Genomic DNA, 20,844 nt, shown 5'->3' with positions numbered 1-20,844 from the left:
TTAAATAATAACATGAAAATAAATATTTTTGGCCACACACAACATTTATTTATTATTCTTAATTTAACCAGGCAAGCCAGATAAGAACAAATTCTTATTAAACAATGACGGCCTACCCCGGCCAAACCCTAACCCGGACGACGCTGGGCCAATTGTGCGCCGCCCTATGGGACTCCCAATCACGGCGGGTTGTGATACCAGTGGTGGGTTTGATATTGAAAAACAGAAGCATATGCAGAAAAGTACCTCATACCTACGATAAAATATTGTGATGGATCTTTGATGTTATTATAGTCAAAAACCTGGTTACCTCTGCCAGGAGACTGTCACTTGGCCGCAAGTGGATCTTCCAGCAAGACAATAACCCCAAGCACACATCAAAATCCACAAAGAAATGGTTCATTGACCATACAAATAAACATTTTGCATTGGCCATCTCAGTCTCTGGACTTGAACCCCATTGAAACCCTGGGGTTTGAATTGAAGAGGGCAGTCCATAAGAACAGATGAAGGATATCAGGATCTGGAAAGATTCTGTATGGAGGAATGGTCTAAGATCCCATCCAAAGTGTTCTCTAATCTCACAAAACATTTACAAAAAGGCTCAGTGCCATTATCCTCAGAAGGGGAGGGTGATGGAGTAGAACTGAAAACAGGGGTGCCAATCATTTTGACCCTTATCTTTTACAGTTATTATTAAACAACGTCTCTTTTTCTGAGCAATTGTATTAGTATAAAATAATATTCAGTACCAGTCAAAAGTTTGGACACACCTACTCATTGAAGGGTTTTTCTTTATTTTTACTATTTTCTACATTGTAGAATAATAGTGAAGACTTCAAAACGATGAAATAACACATGGAATCATGTAGTAACCAAAAGTGTTAAACAAATCAAAATATATTTTTTATTTGAGATTCTTCAAAGTAGCCACCCTTTGCCTTGATGACAGCTTTGCACACTCTTGGCATTCTCTCAACCAGCTTCCCCTGGAATGCTTTTCCAACAGTCTTGAAGGAGTTCCCACATATGCTGAGCCCTTGTTGGCTGCTTTTCCTTCACTCTGTGGTCCAACTCATCCCAAACCATCTCAATTGGGTTGAGGTCGGGTGATTATGGAGGCCAGGTCATCTGATGCAGAACTCCATCACTCTCCTTCTTGGTCAAATAGCCCTTTCACAGCCTGGAGGTGTGTTGGGTCATTGTCCTGTTGAGAAACAAATGATAGTCCACTAAGCCCAAACCAGATGGGATGGTGTATCGCTGCAGAATGCTGTGGTAGCCATGCTGGTTAAGTGTTCCTTGAATTCTAAATAAATCACTGACAGTGTCACCAGCAAAGCACCATCAAACCTCCTTCTCCACGCTTCACGGTGGTTACTACACATGCAGAGATCATCAGTTCACCTACTCTGCGTCTAACAAAGACACAGCGGTTGGAACCTAAATTTGGACTCATCAAACCAAAGGACAGATTTCCACTGTTCTAATGTCCATTGCTCGTGTTTCTTGGCCAAAGCAAGTCTCTATTTTATTATTGTTGTCCTTTAGTAGTGTTTTTTGCAGCAAATCGACCATGAAGGCCTGATTCACTCAGTCTCCTCTGAACAGTTGATGTTGAGATGTGTCTGTTCCTTGACCTCTGTGAAGCATTTATTTGGGCTGCAATTTCTGAGGCTGGTAATTCGAATTAACTTATCCTCTGCAGCAGAGGTAACTCTGGGTCTTCCTTTCCTGTGGCGGTCCTCATGAGAGCCAGTTTCATCCTAGCGCTTGAACTTGAAGAAACATCCAAAGTTCTTGACATTTTCCCCATTGACTGACCTTCATGTCTTAAATTAATGATGGATTGTCGTTTCTGTTCTTGCCATAATACAGACTTGGTCTTTTACTAAATATGGCTATCTTCTGTATACCACCCCTACCTTGTCACAACACAACTGATTGTCTCAAACACATTAAGAAGGATATACATTTCACATATTAACTTATAAGAAGGCACACCTGTTAATTGAAATGCATTCCAGGTGAATACCTCATGAAGCTGGTTGAGAGAATGCCAAGAGTGTGCAAAGCAGTCATCAAGGCAAAGGGTGGCTATTTTGAAGAATCTCAAATAAAAAAAATATTTAGATTTGTTTAACACTTTTTTTTGGTTACTACATGATTCCATATGTGTTATTTCATAGTTTTGATGTCTTCACTGTTATTCTACAACGTAGAAAATAGTAAAAATGAAGAAAAACCCTTGAATGAGTAGGTTTACCCAAACTTTAAACGGGTACTCTAATTTTCACACAAAAAATAGCATGCAATGCAATATAGCTCAGTGTGTATTATTTATTGTGTAGTATTTTTGCTTATCTTTATCAAGGGTGCCCATAATTATGGACCAGACAGTATATTCCTCAAGAATCAATGGGTATATATCATTAATTTATAAGTCAAAAAATGGATGTAGCAACTAAGGATTCTAGCTTTTAAAAGCCTTGAATTAATCACACATACACCAATGCAAATCGTAATGTTGTCTATTCTTAGGCTATATTTATTGAAATTGTGGTTCAGGTTGATATTGAACTTTATGTAGGTAAAAACTATGATAATAGGCCAATAGAACAGAAAGAAAAAAAATTATAGCAACTATAGTCATTCAGCTAACCATATTTTAATTTTGTTTGTTTGAATTTTTAACTGTCTGGTCACAGTGTTATAGCCTACCACTATAACCTACCACTATAGCCTACCACTATAACCTACACGTGGCAGCAAAACTGGATGAAATTGCTCAATTGCTCTGAAACAGAAGTGATTATTGGGATAAACAAATATAGTCTAAACCTTAGGCTACATAAAACCTCCCTGAAATCTCCCCATTTTTAGGCCTATGCGCACATAAACAGCCCTTTCAAATGACGTGTAAGTGATTGGTGATAAAATATTCAATAACATTGTTGCATAAATACACTGAAATGTTTCCTGTGTGTTAAACAGTAGCCTAAGCTAGCAATTATCTCGGTTTTTCGGACATATTCGTCTATTGGGGCCTGTCTATAAATTCAGGAAATAACACATATTTACACAATTGACAGGCTACTTGTGTTATTATGAATTCTGTAGCAAAATATCAGTTGTTTCAAATACACTACTTTTATTTTCAAACATGCATGGGGCCGGACAGGATCAAATGACCCAGATATTTTTATGTACAGTGAACAAAAATATAAACGCAACATGTAAAGTGTTGGTTTCGTGAGCTGAAATAAAAGATCCCTGAAATGTTCCACACGCACAAAAAGCTTATTTCTCTCATATTTTGTGCACAAATTTGTTTACATTCCTGTTAGTGAGCATTTCTCCTTTGCATAATCCATCCACCTGACAGGTGTGGCATATCAATGTGCAGTTTTGTTACACAACACAATGCCACAGATGTCTCAAGTTTTGAGGGAGCATGCAATTGGCATGCTGACTGCAGGAATGTCCACCAGAGCTGCTGTCAGTGAATCAAATGTTCATTTTTTTACTATAAGAAGCCTCCAATGTCGTTTTAGAGAATTTGTGGCATTACGTCCAACCGGACTCACAACAGCAGACCACATGTGACCACGCCAGCCCAGGACCTCCACACAAACTGTCAGAAACCGTATCAGGGAAGCTCATGCGCGTGCTCGTCGTCCTCGCCAGGGTCTTGACCTGACTGCTGTTCGGTGTCGTAACTGACTTCAGTGGGCAAATGTTCACCTTCGATGGTCACTGGTACGCTGGAGAAGTGTGCTCTTCACGCATGAATTCCGTTTCAACTGTACTGGGCAGATGGCAGACAGCTTGTATAGCGTTGTGTGGGAGAGCGGTTTGCTGATGTCAACGTTGTGAACAGAGTGCCTGCTCCATGGTGGTGGGGTGTTGGTATGGGCAGGCATAAGCTACGGACAATGAACACAATTGCATTTTATGGATGGCAATTTGAATGCACAGAGATACTGTGACGAGATCTTGAGGCCGTTTGTAGTGCCATTCATCCGCCGCCATCACCTCATGTTTCAGCATGATAGTGCACAGCCTCATGTCGCAAGGTAGCCTGCATGGCCCCTTGTCAACGTTGTGAACAGAGTGTCCCATGGTGGAGGTGGGGTTATGGTATGGGCAGGCATAAGCTACGGACAATGAACACAATTGCATTTTATGGATGGCAATTTGAATGCACAGAGATAGCGTGACGAGATCATGAGGCCCATTGTGGTGCCATTAATCCGCTGCCGTCAGTCAGCTCATGTTTCAGCATGATAATGCACGGCCCCATGTCGCAAGGATCTGTACACAATTCCTTGGAAGCTGAAAATGGCCCAGTTCTTCCATGGTCTGCATAATCACCAGACATGTCACCCACTGATCATGTTTGGGATGCTCTGGATCGACGTGTACGAAAGTGTGATCCAGGTCCCGCCAATATCCAGCAACTTTGCACAGACTTTGAAGAGGAGTGGGACAACATTCCACAATCAGCCTGATCAACTCTTTGCGTCATACCAGATACTGACTGGTTTTCTGAATCAAACCCTTACTGTTTTTTAAAGGTATTTGTGACCAACAGATGCATATCTTTATTCCCAGTCATGTGAAATCCATAGATTAGGGCCTAATGAATTTATTTCAATTGACTGGTTTCCTTATATGAACTGTAACTGAGTCAAATCTTTGAAATTGTTGCATGTTGCGTTTATATTTTGGTTCAGTGTAATCATTTTGCAACCTGCACAAATGTAATTTTTATTTGGAGGCATTTTCATGGGCATGGGCTTTAAAGACCTGTCCGGTAACACGTGAGAAGTTACGGTGTAAATACTACAGTGTGGGTTTGGTTAAATTACCCAATACTGAAATTCCAAACATTGCCGATCTAAAGCAGCAGCAGCAGCATCATTGCAGAAAGTGGTGGTAATTAGTGTCGAGCGTATAGCAATGACGCGAAGCAGAGTCATGGAAGACATGGGAATAAAGGTACACTTTTTGATAGACGAGAAATAGGACAGCTTGACGGGTTTGGTGTTACTACGGACGCTTTGGAGGACATGCAGGCTACCAGTTTGCAATGAGGAAATAGCTTGTCAATTCATTCACTGTGCGAAAAATCACGTGCCAAGAGGTTATCTTGGATGTCATTGGTTACTGTATGGGTGCTGCTGTTGTCGTATTTGGGTGGAGTGATTGACTTGATTCGACCAAATACATTTAGGCTACTATAGCCTACGTAATCGAAAGTGTTAGGAGTTTGACCCCCTCTCACTTTGTGTCCTCTGAAAACCTTGATTTCAAGCGATTTTGTGGGTTAGCCAACATGTAACAGAATGGAAGCATACATACGATTTTCGCGCAGTATGGCCATGTTGGAGACCATTTGGCTGTTATGAAGCTGTAAAAGGTTTCCGTATTGCTTTATTTGTTTTCCATCTTCTGCGCTTCAATGACCAAGCTAGTTAACGGTGGTGCGCAATTCTCCGCGCTTGGTGTCGGGGGCGTTGGAATACCAAGACAACATGAACCGGGGGACAACGACCTTCGGTTAGGGATCAGCCCGTATGGAGAGACCTCTCACTTCGCAGCCTTCAATCTCATTGCCGCGTGTCAAGACATTGCCCCCGCACAGAAGTCCCAGTTTGTTCCCCAAGTTTCTGGATACGCAGCTGCGCTAGGAAGCCACTACGGAGGCCACATCGGTTCACATGGATACAGAGCTATCGATTCCAGGAATTTTACGTTTACCTATCGCACTCCAGACATTGTCGATTCCGCAGCAAGAGATACTCGGCACGGACTTTTCAGCCGCACCGCAACAGCAAGTGTGCGAATTCCCCCAAGGATCTCTGAAAACCGAGCGCACACTCTATTTTCGTCTATAGGTGAACAGAGCGCATCCCCAAATGGATACATGGCGAATAGCAGGGCGCATTTGGGTACACAGGGAGACATATACGTGGGAGCAGATCCGCATCAACCTGTCTCGGGCCCGCATCCGCATTTCAGTGATACCCAGCGACACTTTGGTCACAATGTGGACATGGGCATGAGAGTGACAACACAGACTGGTCACGGTGCTTTCTTTCGATACATGCGACAGCACTCTAAGCAGGATGTCACTTGTAAATGGATAGATGCGAATCAGACGAATCAAACCCAAAAAACGTGCGGCAAGATGTTTTGCTGTACGTCCGAGCTGGTTACGCACGTCTCCATGGATCACGTCGGCGGTCCAGACCAGAGTCTGCATACTTGCTTTTGGGAGGATTGTCCGAGAGAAGGCAAATCTTTTAAAGCGAAGTATAAACTAGTCAATCACATTCGTGTACACACTGGAGAAAAGCCATTCAATTGTCCCTTTCATGGCTGTGGGAAAATGTTTGCCAGGTCGGAAAATTTGAAAATACATAAGAGGATTCATACGGGTAATGAGCCTGCCATACATGCTATAAAACCAACCGGCCTAACACGCAATATGTAATGTTTTATTTGAACTTGGTTGAAGTTACAATGCTCTTTGTTTAAGACTGCTATGGGTCCAACTTTGGCCAATTACCAGTCAATAGGCCTATCCAACTGCAACTTTGACCTACAACGCATTACAATTTCTGAACTCCACGTCTATGTTAAAATTAGGCTACATATTTTCTTTGGCAGGTGAGAAGCCCTTCAAATGCGAATTCGAAGGCTGCGACAGGCGGTTCGCAAATAGCAGCGACAGAAAAAAACACATGCACGTTCATACCTCAGACAAGCCATACATCTGCAAGCTGTGCGACAAGGCCTACACTCATCCCAGCTCTCTGAGGAAACACTCGAAGGTAAGCCATCTTTTCTGGAGAATGAATGCAAATGTACCGGTAACTGCCAAAATAAAGGAAACACCAACATAAAGTGTCAATAGGGCGTTAGGCCATCAGGAGACAGAACAGCTTCAATTAACCTTGGCATAGAGTGTCTGCGGGTTGCGACACCATTCTTCCACGATAAATTCCATCATTTTGTGTTTTGTTGATTGTGGTGGAAAACGCTGTCTCAGGCACCGCTCCATAATCTCCCATAAGTGTTCAATTGGGTTAAGATCTGGTGACTGAGACCGCCGTGGCATATGGTTTACATCGTTTTCATGCTCATCAAACCATTGTGACCGCTCCTGCCTTATGGATGGGAGCATTGCCATCCTATGAGGGCTATCCAAAGTAATGGCCTGCCCAGTATTTTTATACATGACCCTAAGCATGATGGGATGTTAATTGCTTAATTAACTCAGGAACCACACCTGTGTGGAAGCAACTGCTTTCAATATACATTTTATCCCTCATTTACTCAAGTGTTTCCGTTATTTTGGCAGTTACCTGTAGGCCTATATGACCTAGAAATCACGTTTCTGCATTATTTCAATGTTTTTTTAAACACACACAAAACATTACAAACACAACGGAAGGACTACATAGGCATTCTTTTCAATCAATTGGATCAATCAAAAAAATACAGTTTTAAATGATCAAATGTACAATAAATGTTCTCACTTCGCAGGTTCACAAATCTCAAACCTCGGAGAACTCCCCAACGGGAACTTCTGGATATGAGTCGTCCACGCCACCAGCTCCGTGTAGACCTACATCCTCAACCATCGAAGACTCGACAAAAACATCCATGCTGCTGGTCAAGCGTCATAAGTCAATATTCAAAGAGGATCTCTCAACCAATTTGGTTGAATGGTACGTTTGAAAGGGTTAACTGTCCAAGTGTAAACACTAAAACGTCAATAGAATTAGGAACACAGGCCTATCGGCCTACGTTTGCCAAGTTTTCAACAAAGTTACAGAAAACACAGGGTATAGGCCTATGCATTGCCTTAGTGTTACGCTTTAAAGGCGCCATCATAACATCATTTTGTAATTTTGGAGTCATTTCTATTCTGTATTCCCCCCTCCCAAATGTTTGGAAAAGTCTTATCCTTGGAATAGACTACACATTGACTGTATAACAGATGAAAATGTGACCCACACAAAGCCTTTAAATGAATAGGCAGGCCTCTATATACGCCTCTAGGCTACTGATAAATAGACAAATAAATGAATACATGATGAAAGACACAAAAATATACGAAATGAAGAAGCAAAAGCCAAATAGGCCTATAGTATAAAAAGAAAGAAGGAAAGCAGATGACCGAGGAAATGTATTAATAGATAGAGTTGAAGAACAGTATAGGCTCATTTGCATGTTAATAGGCTAGCTCTTTTGTCAGAATCCGTTTTAAGACAGAAAAAGATAGGTCTACTGTGGTCGACATTCCATGTCGCCTTTAGAAAAGAACAACATAAAAATGAATGGCTTCATTTCTCTATCTTAAAATATACCGTTTATAATATAATTTATTTAATTGTATTTTTGTTGGAACGTATTATAATGTTGGTGTATACATTTTACGGATATAAATCAATCAAATACAAATTATATTTCTATCACGTTCATAAGAGGCATGCAACTTCAGTCAAAACTTTAATAAGAAATATGTTTATGGGCATTTTATACGATGTTGAGTCTAACTTAGATAAGATCCATTTGTAGAGATGTTTAGGCGTTTATTTTTTAGATTTTGGAGTCGTAACCTACCTTTTGCTAAATGATTCCCAAGATCCAGTATTTGAGGACAATGCTAAAGTTGACAACCCATTACTGCCCACAAGACACAAAATAATCTGAAAGTATTCAGTTGAACATCAAGGGAAAGATTTTAAACAAGCAATTTAAACAATCTGGTATAGGCATAGTATGTTGTTCAGTTCGTCAAACTAGCATCAGATTCAGACTCAAGTAGGCATCTGTTGTTTTCCCCGCTGGAATTCAAAAATTAAATGAAAGCTAAATGTAAACTGCCATAGAACGAGGCGAAAGTTTAATAAATATCAGGAACAATAAAATAAATTACATAAATCTGACCTTTAAAAATGGTGGCCTTTAATTTATGGCTCGTTGATTTGTTGGAAAGGATTCCATCGGTGCAGTGTATCCCAAATGGCCAATAAATTGGTACTACTTTAATTCTCCTTTCCCTGTTTATTTATCATGATGCTGTGCATTGTGTAGATCCATACACTAATCTGCTCTCAATATAGCCTATGAGATATCGTCTGCTTAGAAAATGAAGACATTGTGTTGAAATACCTGGATATCCCTTATCAGATTATTATAATGAATGCCATTTTGACGATGAGCACGGGAGCAGAGAGAACCCATATTTAAATCAATGCACTGCGCCGTTCATGTATTATCTATTGCAAGTGTTTATTTTACTGTTGGCCTTGAACGGGCACACAACCCTTACGCACCTCCTCAACCTACCCTTCATCTCTATTCGTCTAGATCTGCTGGCTTAGCTCGCACTACGTTCTAAGAGGATCAACCGATATAAGCAGTTTCCAACGGCCCTTTGTCACGCAAGTGTCTGTGTCATCGTTGAGGGGGTCTAGTCGTGTTGATTTCTAAAGGATAGCCTGGCTGTGCCAATGTCAACAGACTTCCTGTCGGTTCTGCGTTTTGGGGGACAACCTCACAAGTATCAAATGTGTACTCAGTAATATCACCGCAATTTCCCAAGCGATTGAGTAATCATGCTTGCCACATATTTGATTTCGATTTTTTTTTTTCAAAATTCCCCCATATCTTCATCTTCCCTGTTCTCCTGCTTCCTCTTCACCATACTCATCCTCATTGACCTCCACGGCACTGTTCTGAGGAGACTCCTGTCATAGGAGAGGAGCGGTCAGCCATGGTGGTGGTGGTGGTGAAGGTTGTGGTGACAGGCTCGAGCCTGCAGTAATTGCGCCCCTGCTGAGGTGCTGGCCTGTCTTGGATCAGGGCCCAGCAGGAGGGGGGCCCCTGACCCTGCAACCATGGAAACAGCCAGGGGAGGAGGAGGCGAGGGGCCTAACCAGTCACAGACTAAGACCTCCTACTGGCTCTTCTCTCATCTCTCATACTCACTCAACTGAACAAAAATGAATCTTCCACCTCTTTGGAACATTTGGGAGAGGAGAAACTGATGAACAAATATGAAATTCCATCTACAGTTGAGGCTGATGAGGAGGGAAGGGAAGTTAGAGACCTAGCATTCACAAAACCGTTTATAATCAACGGTTTTGACTATAAAACCGTTCAGATAATTAGTTGATTATCTGGAGACCGGTGAGAAACAGAAAAGTAAACTATTTGTTAAACATTATAGGTCCTCATCATTCATCAAAAATGTCGCTCCGCTTTTCTGATTCCAAAGTATTTTTCCCCCTCTCTGTGTGTGCATTTGTGTCTACTCCCCTTCATGACTTTTAAACTTATTTTCAACAGTCTCTCCTCTCAGTGCCAGACCAAGCCTCCGGGCTAGTAGGGTACACATCTACCCCTGACCACCTGCTGGGCTCAGAGCACTGGCCCAGTCTATGACTCTCTCCCCCCTCCATCATGGTCCCCTCCCTCTACAGACATTTGCTTTGGTCCCTATTTTTGTCCACTTTCCTATCTTCACATCTGGGTCATTTTGGACAGATAGATGAGCTATTGCTATATTATAAGCCCCAGTAGCTGTATGCAGAAAGAAGAGGAAGAATCAACTTCACAGGACTGCCACGTAAAAAGGAGGGCGGATACATCATGAATCACATGGGTTTGAAGTGGGTCATGTCTAGATGGGATTCCAGCTTTTGTCAAATTGATCTTTAGATGTATCTTTTCTTTTTGGCATTTTAGCTAACCCTAACCCTTTCCTAACCTGCCACGTTTATTCTCCTAACCTGCTGCCTAAGTTCTCCTAAACATGCTACGAGAAGTCAATTCTGACAAAAGCTGAAACCCTTCTAGCCATGACCTTAGAAGTGGTTTACCTCTGCTCGTGGCATTCCATTGTGAGGTGTGGTTCATTAGTGATAAAAGCCCATTCGGGCTCATAGTGCCATCTAGTGGTGAAAAGGAGATGTAGCGGGCAGCCTTTCAGCAGGGTGACGGTCCAAATAACACTGAATCTTCCTTTACACACGATCTTTGTAAAACATCTTTATTAAACAAGTCACTACATCAATGATAACCCAATGTCAAAGTGTAACAATGTTCATAGATAAAGAAAAGGTTAGGAGCCCCCTATCAGAGCCTCTTAATAATGTGACAACCATCTTGTAAAATAATGGTGATTCTCAACATGAATACCGGGAGCGTTGTGAATGTTACTGTGTTTGAACATGCGTACACAACAAGGCATCCGGGTTCTAGTTACATGTGAGAGAACCCATGATGAACAATGGGTTGTCATCTCATAATCTACATCGGAAACACTGCCATCAAGTTCTGCAGACACATCAACTCACCGACCGCTTGGTACAAAGATGATATACAGGAGATCTTACATCTGGTGGTATGTGGGGGGCTGGGTTTACTAAAACGGATGAATGTTTTTATCTCTACAGACTCCAACATAGGTCAATGTTACAGCAGGCTGCCACCTTGTGGCTGAACAGCACACATTCAACCGCAGGGTGAAGGAAAAGGTTGCTGCGATATAAATGACAGAGCATTTACACATCCAGGTGACAAATAACACCATCTAACGAAAAGAGAGATACTTATGTATCTCCAGTTTGCAGCAGAATAGATAACTTCCCCTATCATATCATATTTTGCAGTGTGGGGCACCATGTGTTTTGGCTCATATGAGCAGGGGAGTGGGCTCTTTCTCCACTGCCCAAAATACCTCTGTTCCTCAAGGGGTGTAGTGCACAACCAGGACCAGGTCAGGTTTCTCTCTCTGCTGGCCACATGTCTGAGTCTTCGAGGAGGTCCCACTGCCGTCCAGAGGCTCGCGTGTACCAGGCTCCTCTGGGGCTGGAGAGTTGCCATTAGGGCCAACCACTCGGCTGCTGGGCAGGGTGTGGAGGGTGTGGCTGCCTGCTGGCTCTGACCCACAGCTCATGAAGGCCAGGAAGCACCTGTAGAACTGGCACACATGACATCATCAATGCGTCCACTGTGTAATAACGGAGTACTGACGTAAAAGGTTTCCCCCATTTCCATATCAAATCACTGAGAAGTAGAACAATGGCCAGTGTCCCGTTGATAAGCCTTTTACCTGGTTATTTAAAAGCCCATATATGACAGGGTTGAGAAAGGTGCTACTTTTGGCAAGGATGGAGGGGACAATGCTTGTGGTGGGGCTGACCAGGCCAACCTGGCCGAAGGTGGCCAGCAGAGCCACCACCCCGTAGGGCATCCAGCACAGCAGGTAGCAGGACACCATGGAGACAACCATCACCAACACATGGGTCTCCCGCCGCTGTGCAGACGACTGGTTGATTTTGGCTACCTGAGGAGATAACACATTTTATTCAAGTTACTGACAAAACCCTGTACCAAAGCCTCACTACCATCGGGTCATTAACATTCTCAGTGGTCAGGTTTAGGTTATAGTGGCAGCAGTGTAAAAGGCTGCCTCGTGATGTCAGTATATCAGGGAATGAACACATAAAACACGCTTATTTCATGTTTACGCGGGGAAATCATATAACCATTACACAGACAGTCATAGGGTGTGAGCTTTAACCTAGAAAAACAGGCATAGAAGCTAGAGGTCATGGTTAATAATGGCTAAAAAGTGATGGTCAAATCCCCATGGGATAGGCTCGAGTCCCGAAATCGAATGGTTAAATGATAGAAAACAACACTGATTCTGAGATGCGCATCAGTCCCCGTTGTGCAGTAAAACTATATGATCATTGATCTACTCCTTGAAGTCTATACATATTCTGTTTGCCCACTTAAGAAACGATGATGTCATGACCTCTAATGTTTTTCTGACCAAGTGTTCCCCATGAAATCCATTAATCATTTGATATGCTGCATGTAACTAATAGTTCTCCCTGCATGGTAAACAATAGGTAATGATGAGAATAGTGGGGTGGAGATAACTTCTTGTTGATGGATATGGAGCAATATTACCCCCCATCAATTACAATTTAGCAACGCAGATGTAGACTACCTAGTAACTAAAGTTGTCGCGTTTTTCCCCAAATAAGAAAACGTGTCCGAAACAGAGAAATCTGGCAAAAATAAATCTCAACTTGTTTACATGAATGAAAAGTCATCTCTCATCTTAATAGTCGAACCACAACAAATAAATCAAATCAAATCAAATCAAATTTTATTAGTCACATACACATGGTTAGCAGATGTTAATGCGAGTGTAGCGAAATGCTTGTGCTTCTAGTTCCGACAATGCAGTAATAACCAACAAGTAATCTAACCTAACAATTCCACAACTACTACCTTATACACACACACAAGTGTAAAGGGATAAAGAATATGTACATAAAGATATATGAATGAGTGGTGGTACAGAACGGCATGGCAAGATGCAGTAGATGGTATAGAGTACGGTATATACATATGAGATGAGTACTGTAGGGTATGTAAACATAAAGTGGCATAGTTTAAAGTGGCTAGTGGTACATGTATTACATAAAGATGGCAAGATGCAGTAGATGATATAGAGTACAGTATATACATATGAGATGGGTAATGTAGGGTATGTAAACATTATATTAAGTGGCATTGTTTAAAGTGGCTAGTGGTACATTTTTACATAATTTCCATCAATTCCCATTTTTAAAGTGGCTGGAGTTGAGTCAGTATGTTGGCAGCGGCCGCTAAATGTTAGTGGTGGCTGTTTAACAGTCTGATGGCCTTGAGATAGAAGCTGTTTTTCAGTCTCTCGGTCCCTGCTTTGATGCACCTGTACTGACCTCGCCTTCTGGATGATAGCGGGGTGAACAGGCAGTGGCTTGGGTGGTTGTTGTCCTTGATGATCTTTATGGCCTTCCTGTGACATCGGGTGGTGTAGGTGTCCTGGAGGGCAGGTAGTTTGCCCCCGGTGATGCGTTCTGCAGACCTCACTACCCTCTGGAGAGCCTTACGGTTGTGGGCGGAGCAGTTGCCGTACCAGGCGGTGATACAGCCCGACAGGATGCTCTCGATTGTGCATCTGTAGAAGTTTGTGAGTGCTTTTGGTGACAAGCCGAATTTCTTCAGCCTCCTGAGGTTGAAGAGGCGCTGCTGCGCCTTCTTCACAACGCTGTCTGTGTGGGTGGACCAATTCAGTTTGTCCGTGATGTGTACACCGAGGAACTTAAAACTTTCCACCTTCTCCACTACTGACCCGTCGATGTGGATAGGGGGGTGCTCCCTCTGCTGTTTCCTGAAGTCCACAATCATCTCCTTTGTTTTGTTGACGTTGAGTGTGAGGTTATTTTCCTGACACCACACTCCGAGGGCCCTCACCTCCTCCCTGTAGGCCGTCTCGTCGTTGTTGGTAATCAAGCCTACCACTGTAGTGTCATCCGCAAACTTGATGATTGAGTTGGAGGCGTGCATGGCCACGCAGTCGTGGGTGAACAGGGAGTACAGGAGAGGGCTCAGAACGCACCCTTGTGGGGCCCCAGTGTTGAGGATCAGCGGGGTGGAGATGTTGTTACCTACCCTCACCACCTGGGGGCGGCCCGTCAGGAAGTCCAGGACCCAGTTGCACAGGGCGGGGTCGAGACCCAGGGTCTCGAGCTTGATGACGAGTTTGGAGGGTACTATGGTGTTAAATGCTGAGCTGTAATCGATGAACAGCATTCTCACATGGGTATTCCTCTTGTCCAGATGGGTTAGGGCAGTGTGCAGTGTGGTTGCGATTGCGTCGTCTGTGGACCTATTGGGTCGGTAAGCAAATTGGAGTGGGTCTAGGGTGTCCGGTAGGGTGGAGGTGATATGGTCCTTGACTAGTCTCTCAAAGCACTTCATGATGACGGAAGTGAGTGCTACGGGGCGGTAGTCGTTTAGCTCAGTTACCTTAGCTTTCTTGGGAACAGGAACAATGGTGGCCCTCTTGAAGCATGTGGGAACAGCAGACTGGGATAAGGATTGATTGAATATGTCCGTAAACACACCAGCCAGCTGGTCTGCGCATGCTCTGAGGACGCGGCTGGGAATGCCGTCTGGGCCTGCAGCCTTGCGAGGGTTAACACGTTTAAATGTTTTACTCACCTCGGCTGCAGTGAAGGAGAGCCCGCAGGTTTTGGTAGGGGGCCGTGTCAGTGGCACTGTATTGTCCTCAAAGCGGGCAAAAAAGTTGTTTAGCCTGTCTGGGAGCAAGACATCCTGGTCCGCGACGGGGCTGGTTTTCTTTTTGTAATCCGTGATTGACTGTAGACCCTGCCACATACCTCTTGTGTCTGAGCTGTTGAATTGCGACTCGATTTTGTCTCTGTACTGGGACTTAGCCTGTTTGATTGCCTTGCGGAGAGAATAGCTACACTGTTTGTATTCGGTCATGCTTCCGGTCACCTTGCCCTGGTTAAAAGCAGTGGTTCGCGCTTTCAGTTTCACGCGAATGCTGCCGTCAATCCACGGTTTCTGGTTTGGGAATGTTTTAATCGTTGCTGTGGGTACGACATCGTCAATGCACTTCCTAATGAACTCGCTCACCGAATCAGCATATTCGTCAATATTGTTGTTGGACGCAATGCGGAACATATTCCAATCCGCGTGATCGAAGCAGTCTTGAAGCGTGGATTCAGATTGGTCGGACCAGCGTTGAACAGACCTGAGCGCGGGAGCTTGTTGTTTGAGTTTCTGTTTGTAGGCTGGAATCAACAAAATGGAGTCGTGGTCAGCTTTTCCGAAAGGGGGGCGGGGGAGGGCCTTATATGCGTAGCGGAAATTAGTATAACAATGATCTAGGGTTTTTCCAGCCCTGGTAGCACAATCGATATGCTGATAGAATTTAGGGAGTTTTGTTTTTAGATTAGCCTTGTTAAAATCCCCAGCTACGATGAATGCAGCCTCAGGGTGTGTGGTTTCCAGTTTACAAAGAGTCAGATAAAGTTCGTTCAGGGCCATCGATGTGTCTGCTTGGGGGGGAATATATACGGCTGTGATTATGATTGAAGAGAATTCCCTTGGTAGATAATGCGGTCGACATTTGATTGTGAGGAGTTCTAGATCAGGTGAACAGAATGACTTGAGTTCCTGTGTGTTGTTATGATGATCACACCACGTCTCGTTAATCATAAGGCATACCCCCCCGCCCCTCTTCTTACCGGAAAGATGTTTGTTTCTGTCGGCGCGATGCATGAAGAAACCAGCTGGCTGCACCGACTCCGTTAGCGTCTCTTGAGTTAGCCATGTTTCCGTGAAGCAGAGCACGTTGCAATCCCTGATGTCTCTCTGGAATGCTACCCGTGCTCGGATTTCGTCAACCTTATTGTCAAGAGACTGGACATTGGCGAGTAGTATGCTAGGGAGTGGAGCGCGATGTGCCCGTCTCCGAAGCCTGACCACGAGACCGCCTCGTTTGCCCCTTTTTCGGCGTCGCACAGGGTCGCCGGCTGGGATCAGATCCATTGTATTGGGTGGAAGGCAAAACACTGGATCCGTTTCGGGAAAGTCATATTCCTGGTAGGAACGATGATGAGTTGACGTTAATCGTATATTCAGTAGTTCCTCCCGACTGTATGTAATGAAACCTAAGATTACCTGGGGTACCGATGTAAGAAATAACACATAAAAAAACAAAATACTGCATATTTTCCAAGGAACGCGAAGCGAGGCGGCCATCTCTTTTCGGCGCCGGAGTGGACACTGGAGTGGAACAAGCCTTGACACCTGACAAAGGAAATCAAACACAATGGGGGTGTAAATCAACAACCTCGTGTCAATTTCTGCTGTCATTCCAACTTGTCAGCCACCTGCAGCGCAGTCATTATTGAGTCCTACGGACTTGCTGAGAAAGTCAAGCTGTACTGAAGACTGCCTAAAGCATAAAACCACAGTAGGTATACAGTGTATAAGTGTAGCAAAACTGGTGCTCAAAATCATACCCAAGCGGCATGCATTTGTGGCCCAACACCAAGAAAACGTGTTCCTAAATGGCCACAGGGAATATCTATCTGAATGAAAGGAGAGTGAACAAAGACTTAAACGTTTATGTTAGGATATAGGACAGGCAATGTGAGTGCTGCTCCGAGCGCTTGGTTTCAGAAGGGCTTCAGAGTAACCAGGGTAATTCTGGTTACCATCAGAATGTACTCTTATGGCAGTCAGTCTTCTACAAAACACTTCTGATGTTGTCTTGTCCTTGGTCCATCTGTGTGACATGTGGTGTAAAAACAAGGAAGCCAGCGGTACCACAGGTTGTCGTCATTAGTGACCAATGATAGACACATTCAATCTGGATGAAAAATAATCCCCGGGGTGATTCATTCATGAGACCTATACGAGCTCTGGCCACCAAGACGGACGACTTTCAGACAGGTTGCGTCAGCAGCGATCTTAATCAACCTCAGCTCTCCCCGTCTCCCGCCCAACCTTCCGCCACAAGGCGAAGGACACCACCTCAAAGGGCACCGTGTTGTGGATGAGCCATATTTGAGTTAAGGCTGACAGCCTGTTGTAAACCTGACCTCTCTAGGCATATTTTTCCCCCTGGAGGAAAGACAGACGGTGTCATTGCCACAACCGCTGTTACTCATCTTCTATATATTTTTCACAAAAATGTGTGAGAGTCAAGCATCCTTTATGTTTTCATTTGTTTATGTCCCAAATGTCTCACTATTGCACTAGTGGAAAGGTGGACTAGCAAGCCTGCCTCACTTTCAGAGTGAGGACTGCAAGCTGGCAGAACTGAGCATTAATGATGTTGGCCACTAGATTTTCACAGCTGTCCCAACATGATAAATGGTTTCATTGGACTGAACGTGTGGTTCAAGGATTTCTTGCTAATATATTTAACTAAGGTCTGCTATACAAACATTGCGACATTTCCACTTCATGCTTTTTCAATTATTTTCTCTCTCTTTGATATTTCACCATAACATGTGGAATCTATTCATTCTGCTGTGATCACACAGTCCTAAAGATCACACAACCCTAAAGACCACACAGTCCTAAAGATCACACAGCCCTAAAGATCACACAGTCCTAAAGATCACACAGTCCTAAAGATCACACAGCCCTAAAGATCACACAGTCCTAAAGAGCACACAGCCCTAAAGATCACACAGTCCTAAAGATCACACAGCCCTAAAGATCACACAGTCCTAAAGAGCACACAGTCCTAAAGATCACACAGTCCTAAAGATCACACAGCCCTAGAGATCACACAGTCCTAAAGATTTAGTAGTTTGTCTTTTTTATTTATTAACAATAACAATAGTCTCCTAAGGAGACGTGCAAAAAATTCCCTTCAGTGACACATCAGAGACATGATAGGAAATAGAGTGTAAGTCCTGCAATTCAAGGACCGTTTTTTAAAATGTATTTGTGCTGCCTTGATCGTAATCAGTTTTCTACACATGTCAGGCAGCAAGCTGAAGCACTCTGAGCAGTCTTTTGGGAGCGGTCTAGGACAGGGCCGTGGCAGATTGATGGCTCTCTGGAGAGGGAGATGAAATATGCTTTTTGAGAGACAGATGCTGCCATCAGAGAGAGGTGAAGATGTTTACTCGGGGCAAAGCTATTTGAAAACTCCTTCAGCACACCAACGACGTTGTTTGTGTGACAAACAGTCGAAGAGACATAATCAACCTTGACATGATTGTCATTTTCACATGCAAGCACGCCCACCATCATCATCAAAATTCTCACCATGATCAATATAATGCGTACAGCGTAAACCAACAACACTGGCTCACCCCGCGGATGGCAAAGACGATCTTCCCATAGCAGAACATCATGAGCAGCAGGGGAAGCAGGAGGCAGAAGATGAAGAGGCAGGTAACATAGGAGATGTTCCTAGAAGAGCGCTGGTGCCACTGCACTGAACACGTGGTGCCTGGCCCTTCTGGACCGTAGCTGCTCCAGCCAAAGAAAGGTGGCACCGTCCACACCAAGGAGTAGAGCCAGGCGCCCGCGATGGCCAGCCAGGCCTTCTTGTAGTCAGACGGGTCAGCCTTTGTGTAACACAATATCGTGGAGTAGCGCTCGTAGGAGAGGATTGCCAGGGATACTAGAGAAACGATGCCTGCACAGAGAAATGGATGGAGGTAGAATTGTAGCTTTGGTGAGCATAATGCTACATTCAAACGTAAAGGTTATGCAATACACTGTCCAGAATGTCTACATGGAGTACATTACCAATTGGCTATTGCAATGCATGTGGCACACACATTCACATGCTTGAGCATAGAGGAAGTAAATGTTTTCACATTGCAATCCTTAACTCATACCCTTGCACTCTAAAACCTGTCATATAAATTACACTCTGTCTCCAGATGTCAGCATTTTAAGTCCTGAGCAAGCCCAGGTTACTCCACTTGGTGTATGAAAGGCATGCAGGGCATGCACAGGAGCACAATGTTGATCATTTCCGCTGTGGCAAAAAATCCAGTCAGCTAAATATGATGTAGGTATGATTCTAATGGTTAGCAGACGCCTTAACCAAGGTGACAGTTGGTATATTGTTGAGCTATGGACAAAATACAGTGTAAACTTAGACCTACATAACAAAAAAAGACAAACATGTATCAAGAAAGACTGGTTTGACTCGGGAACACTTGACTCAAAATACAGTATGTCTCTTTACCAGTCAAACTGACTGTAGTGCGTCTCGAAGATCAAAACTGTTCGTTGCTTATTTACTGTTATGTTAATTCATCATCCATCACATTCAAGACTACATGTAGCATCTCTCACACAGGGCAGAGAGCATGGCGTGAGGGGACCTGTTGAAACATGAGATGACGTACTTTTCTCCCTCAGATTCCAGTCTCTCTGAAACGTTACCAGTATGAATAGGATAGGAAGCTTATAGATCACCAAGTCAACTCACCGAAAAGCGAGTTGGCGAAACCGTACCATTTGCACCCGTGGGCTCCGATGAGCCATCTGCCATAGAGGCTCGCGGCAAAACTAAAGGGAGTTCCGAAGATACACACCAGCATGTCGCTCACACTGATGTTGAGCAGGATGAGGTTGATGGGCGTCCTCAGCACCTGAAACCGCGCAAAGACGAGAAGGACGAATAAGTTGCTGAGGAATCCCAACAGGAAAATGACACCGAGAAACACGGCTACCACTGTGTGCCCTGTCCTGCCGAGTTCGGACTGCTCCCTGGACATGAGAGTGTCGCGGACACTGTCATTAGCGCTGAGGTTCGTCCCGGAGCTGTCCTCGGTGCTAAAATTTAAGTTGCTGCTCTCAACTACCATGGTAGCACTTGCTGAGTTGGTGGCGCTGGACGAGTAATTTCAAGGGGCCGGGGAGAATTTTTCTGGATCTCCCGCTCACACCTTGTCAGTGCAAACATGGGCAATAAATATCAGTCGCCTGCAGATTTCAGTTTCTCCTGCTCTCGCTTGCAGCTCTACAGATGTAGGCTCTTAATTTGATCAGTCTTTTGGTGCTGAGAATGTTCCTGCACAGAAGGAAATGCAAATTCATAGTGTATTCAAGGTTTAAAAAGGCTTCTAAAGTTTGTAATATTCACTTTAAGATGTCAGACTTGATTTGCCCTAACGAAAAATGTAACCAGTACAACAAATGTCCATTAGGCCTGATTCTAATACTCATAATTCACATTTCCTGTTGCTTTAGGATTATTTTACTGTTGTAGCAAACTGGCTCAAATTAAAATCATACATCTGTAGCTATACACTTCCAAAAGAGTACCAGGCTATCTATCGACAAAACGGCCCCAGGCGGCTCAACGCCAACTCTTTATTTATCTCACTGTCCCCTTGGCAGTTGTCTTCGTTTTAATTGATAACCACAATATAAACACAACATGCAACACTTTCAAAT

At 43.8% G+C, this 20,844-nt stretch overlaps 2 protein-coding genes across 3 annotated transcripts; one reads left to right on the top strand and one right to left on the bottom strand.

The window, feature by feature from the left end:
- The first annotated feature begins 5,019 nt into the window (after positions 1 to 5,019).
- Positions 5,020 to 11,021, top strand: LOC139536917 (zinc finger protein ZIC 3-like). Of its 2 annotated transcripts, XM_071337641.1 has the most exons (4): positions 5,020 to 6,443; positions 6,676 to 6,839; positions 7,555 to 7,739; positions 9,388 to 11,021. In XM_071337641.1, coding segments are annotated over exons 1-4 (1,329 nt in total). In that variant the 5' UTR covers positions 5,020 to 5,464; the 3' UTR covers positions 9,389 to 11,021. The 2 variants fall into 2 exon arrangements, with proteins under 2 accessions (XP_071193742.1, XP_071193741.1); XM_071337640.1 differs by lacking the exon at positions 9,388 to 11,021 and having other exon boundaries at positions 7,555 to 9,066.
- A 23-nt stretch (positions 11,022 to 11,044) lies between these two features.
- Positions 11,045 to 20,377, bottom strand: LOC139536918 (pinopsin-like). The gene is made up of 4 exons (XM_071337642.1): positions 19,874 to 20,377; positions 18,738 to 19,066; positions 12,137 to 12,370; positions 11,045 to 12,004 (listed from the first exon to the last, which is right to left on the bottom strand). The coding sequence occupies exons 1-4, from the start codon at positions 20,250 to 20,252 to the stop codon at positions 11,771 to 11,773; spliced, it is 1,176 nt and encodes a 391-aa protein (XP_071193743.1). The 5' UTR covers positions 20,253 to 20,377; the 3' UTR covers positions 11,045 to 11,770.
- Positions 20,378 to 20,844: the final 467 nt, after the last annotated feature.

This window comes from Salvelinus alpinus, chromosome 13 (genome assembly GCF_045679555.1).
Source record: "Salvelinus alpinus chromosome 13, SLU_Salpinus.1, whole genome shotgun sequence".
Classification (NCBI taxonomy): Eukaryota; Metazoa; Chordata; class Actinopteri; order Salmoniformes; family Salmonidae; genus Salvelinus; species Salvelinus alpinus.
Note: the sequence above shows the minus strand (reverse complement) of the source record. Positions and strands in the feature narration are given on the sequence as shown.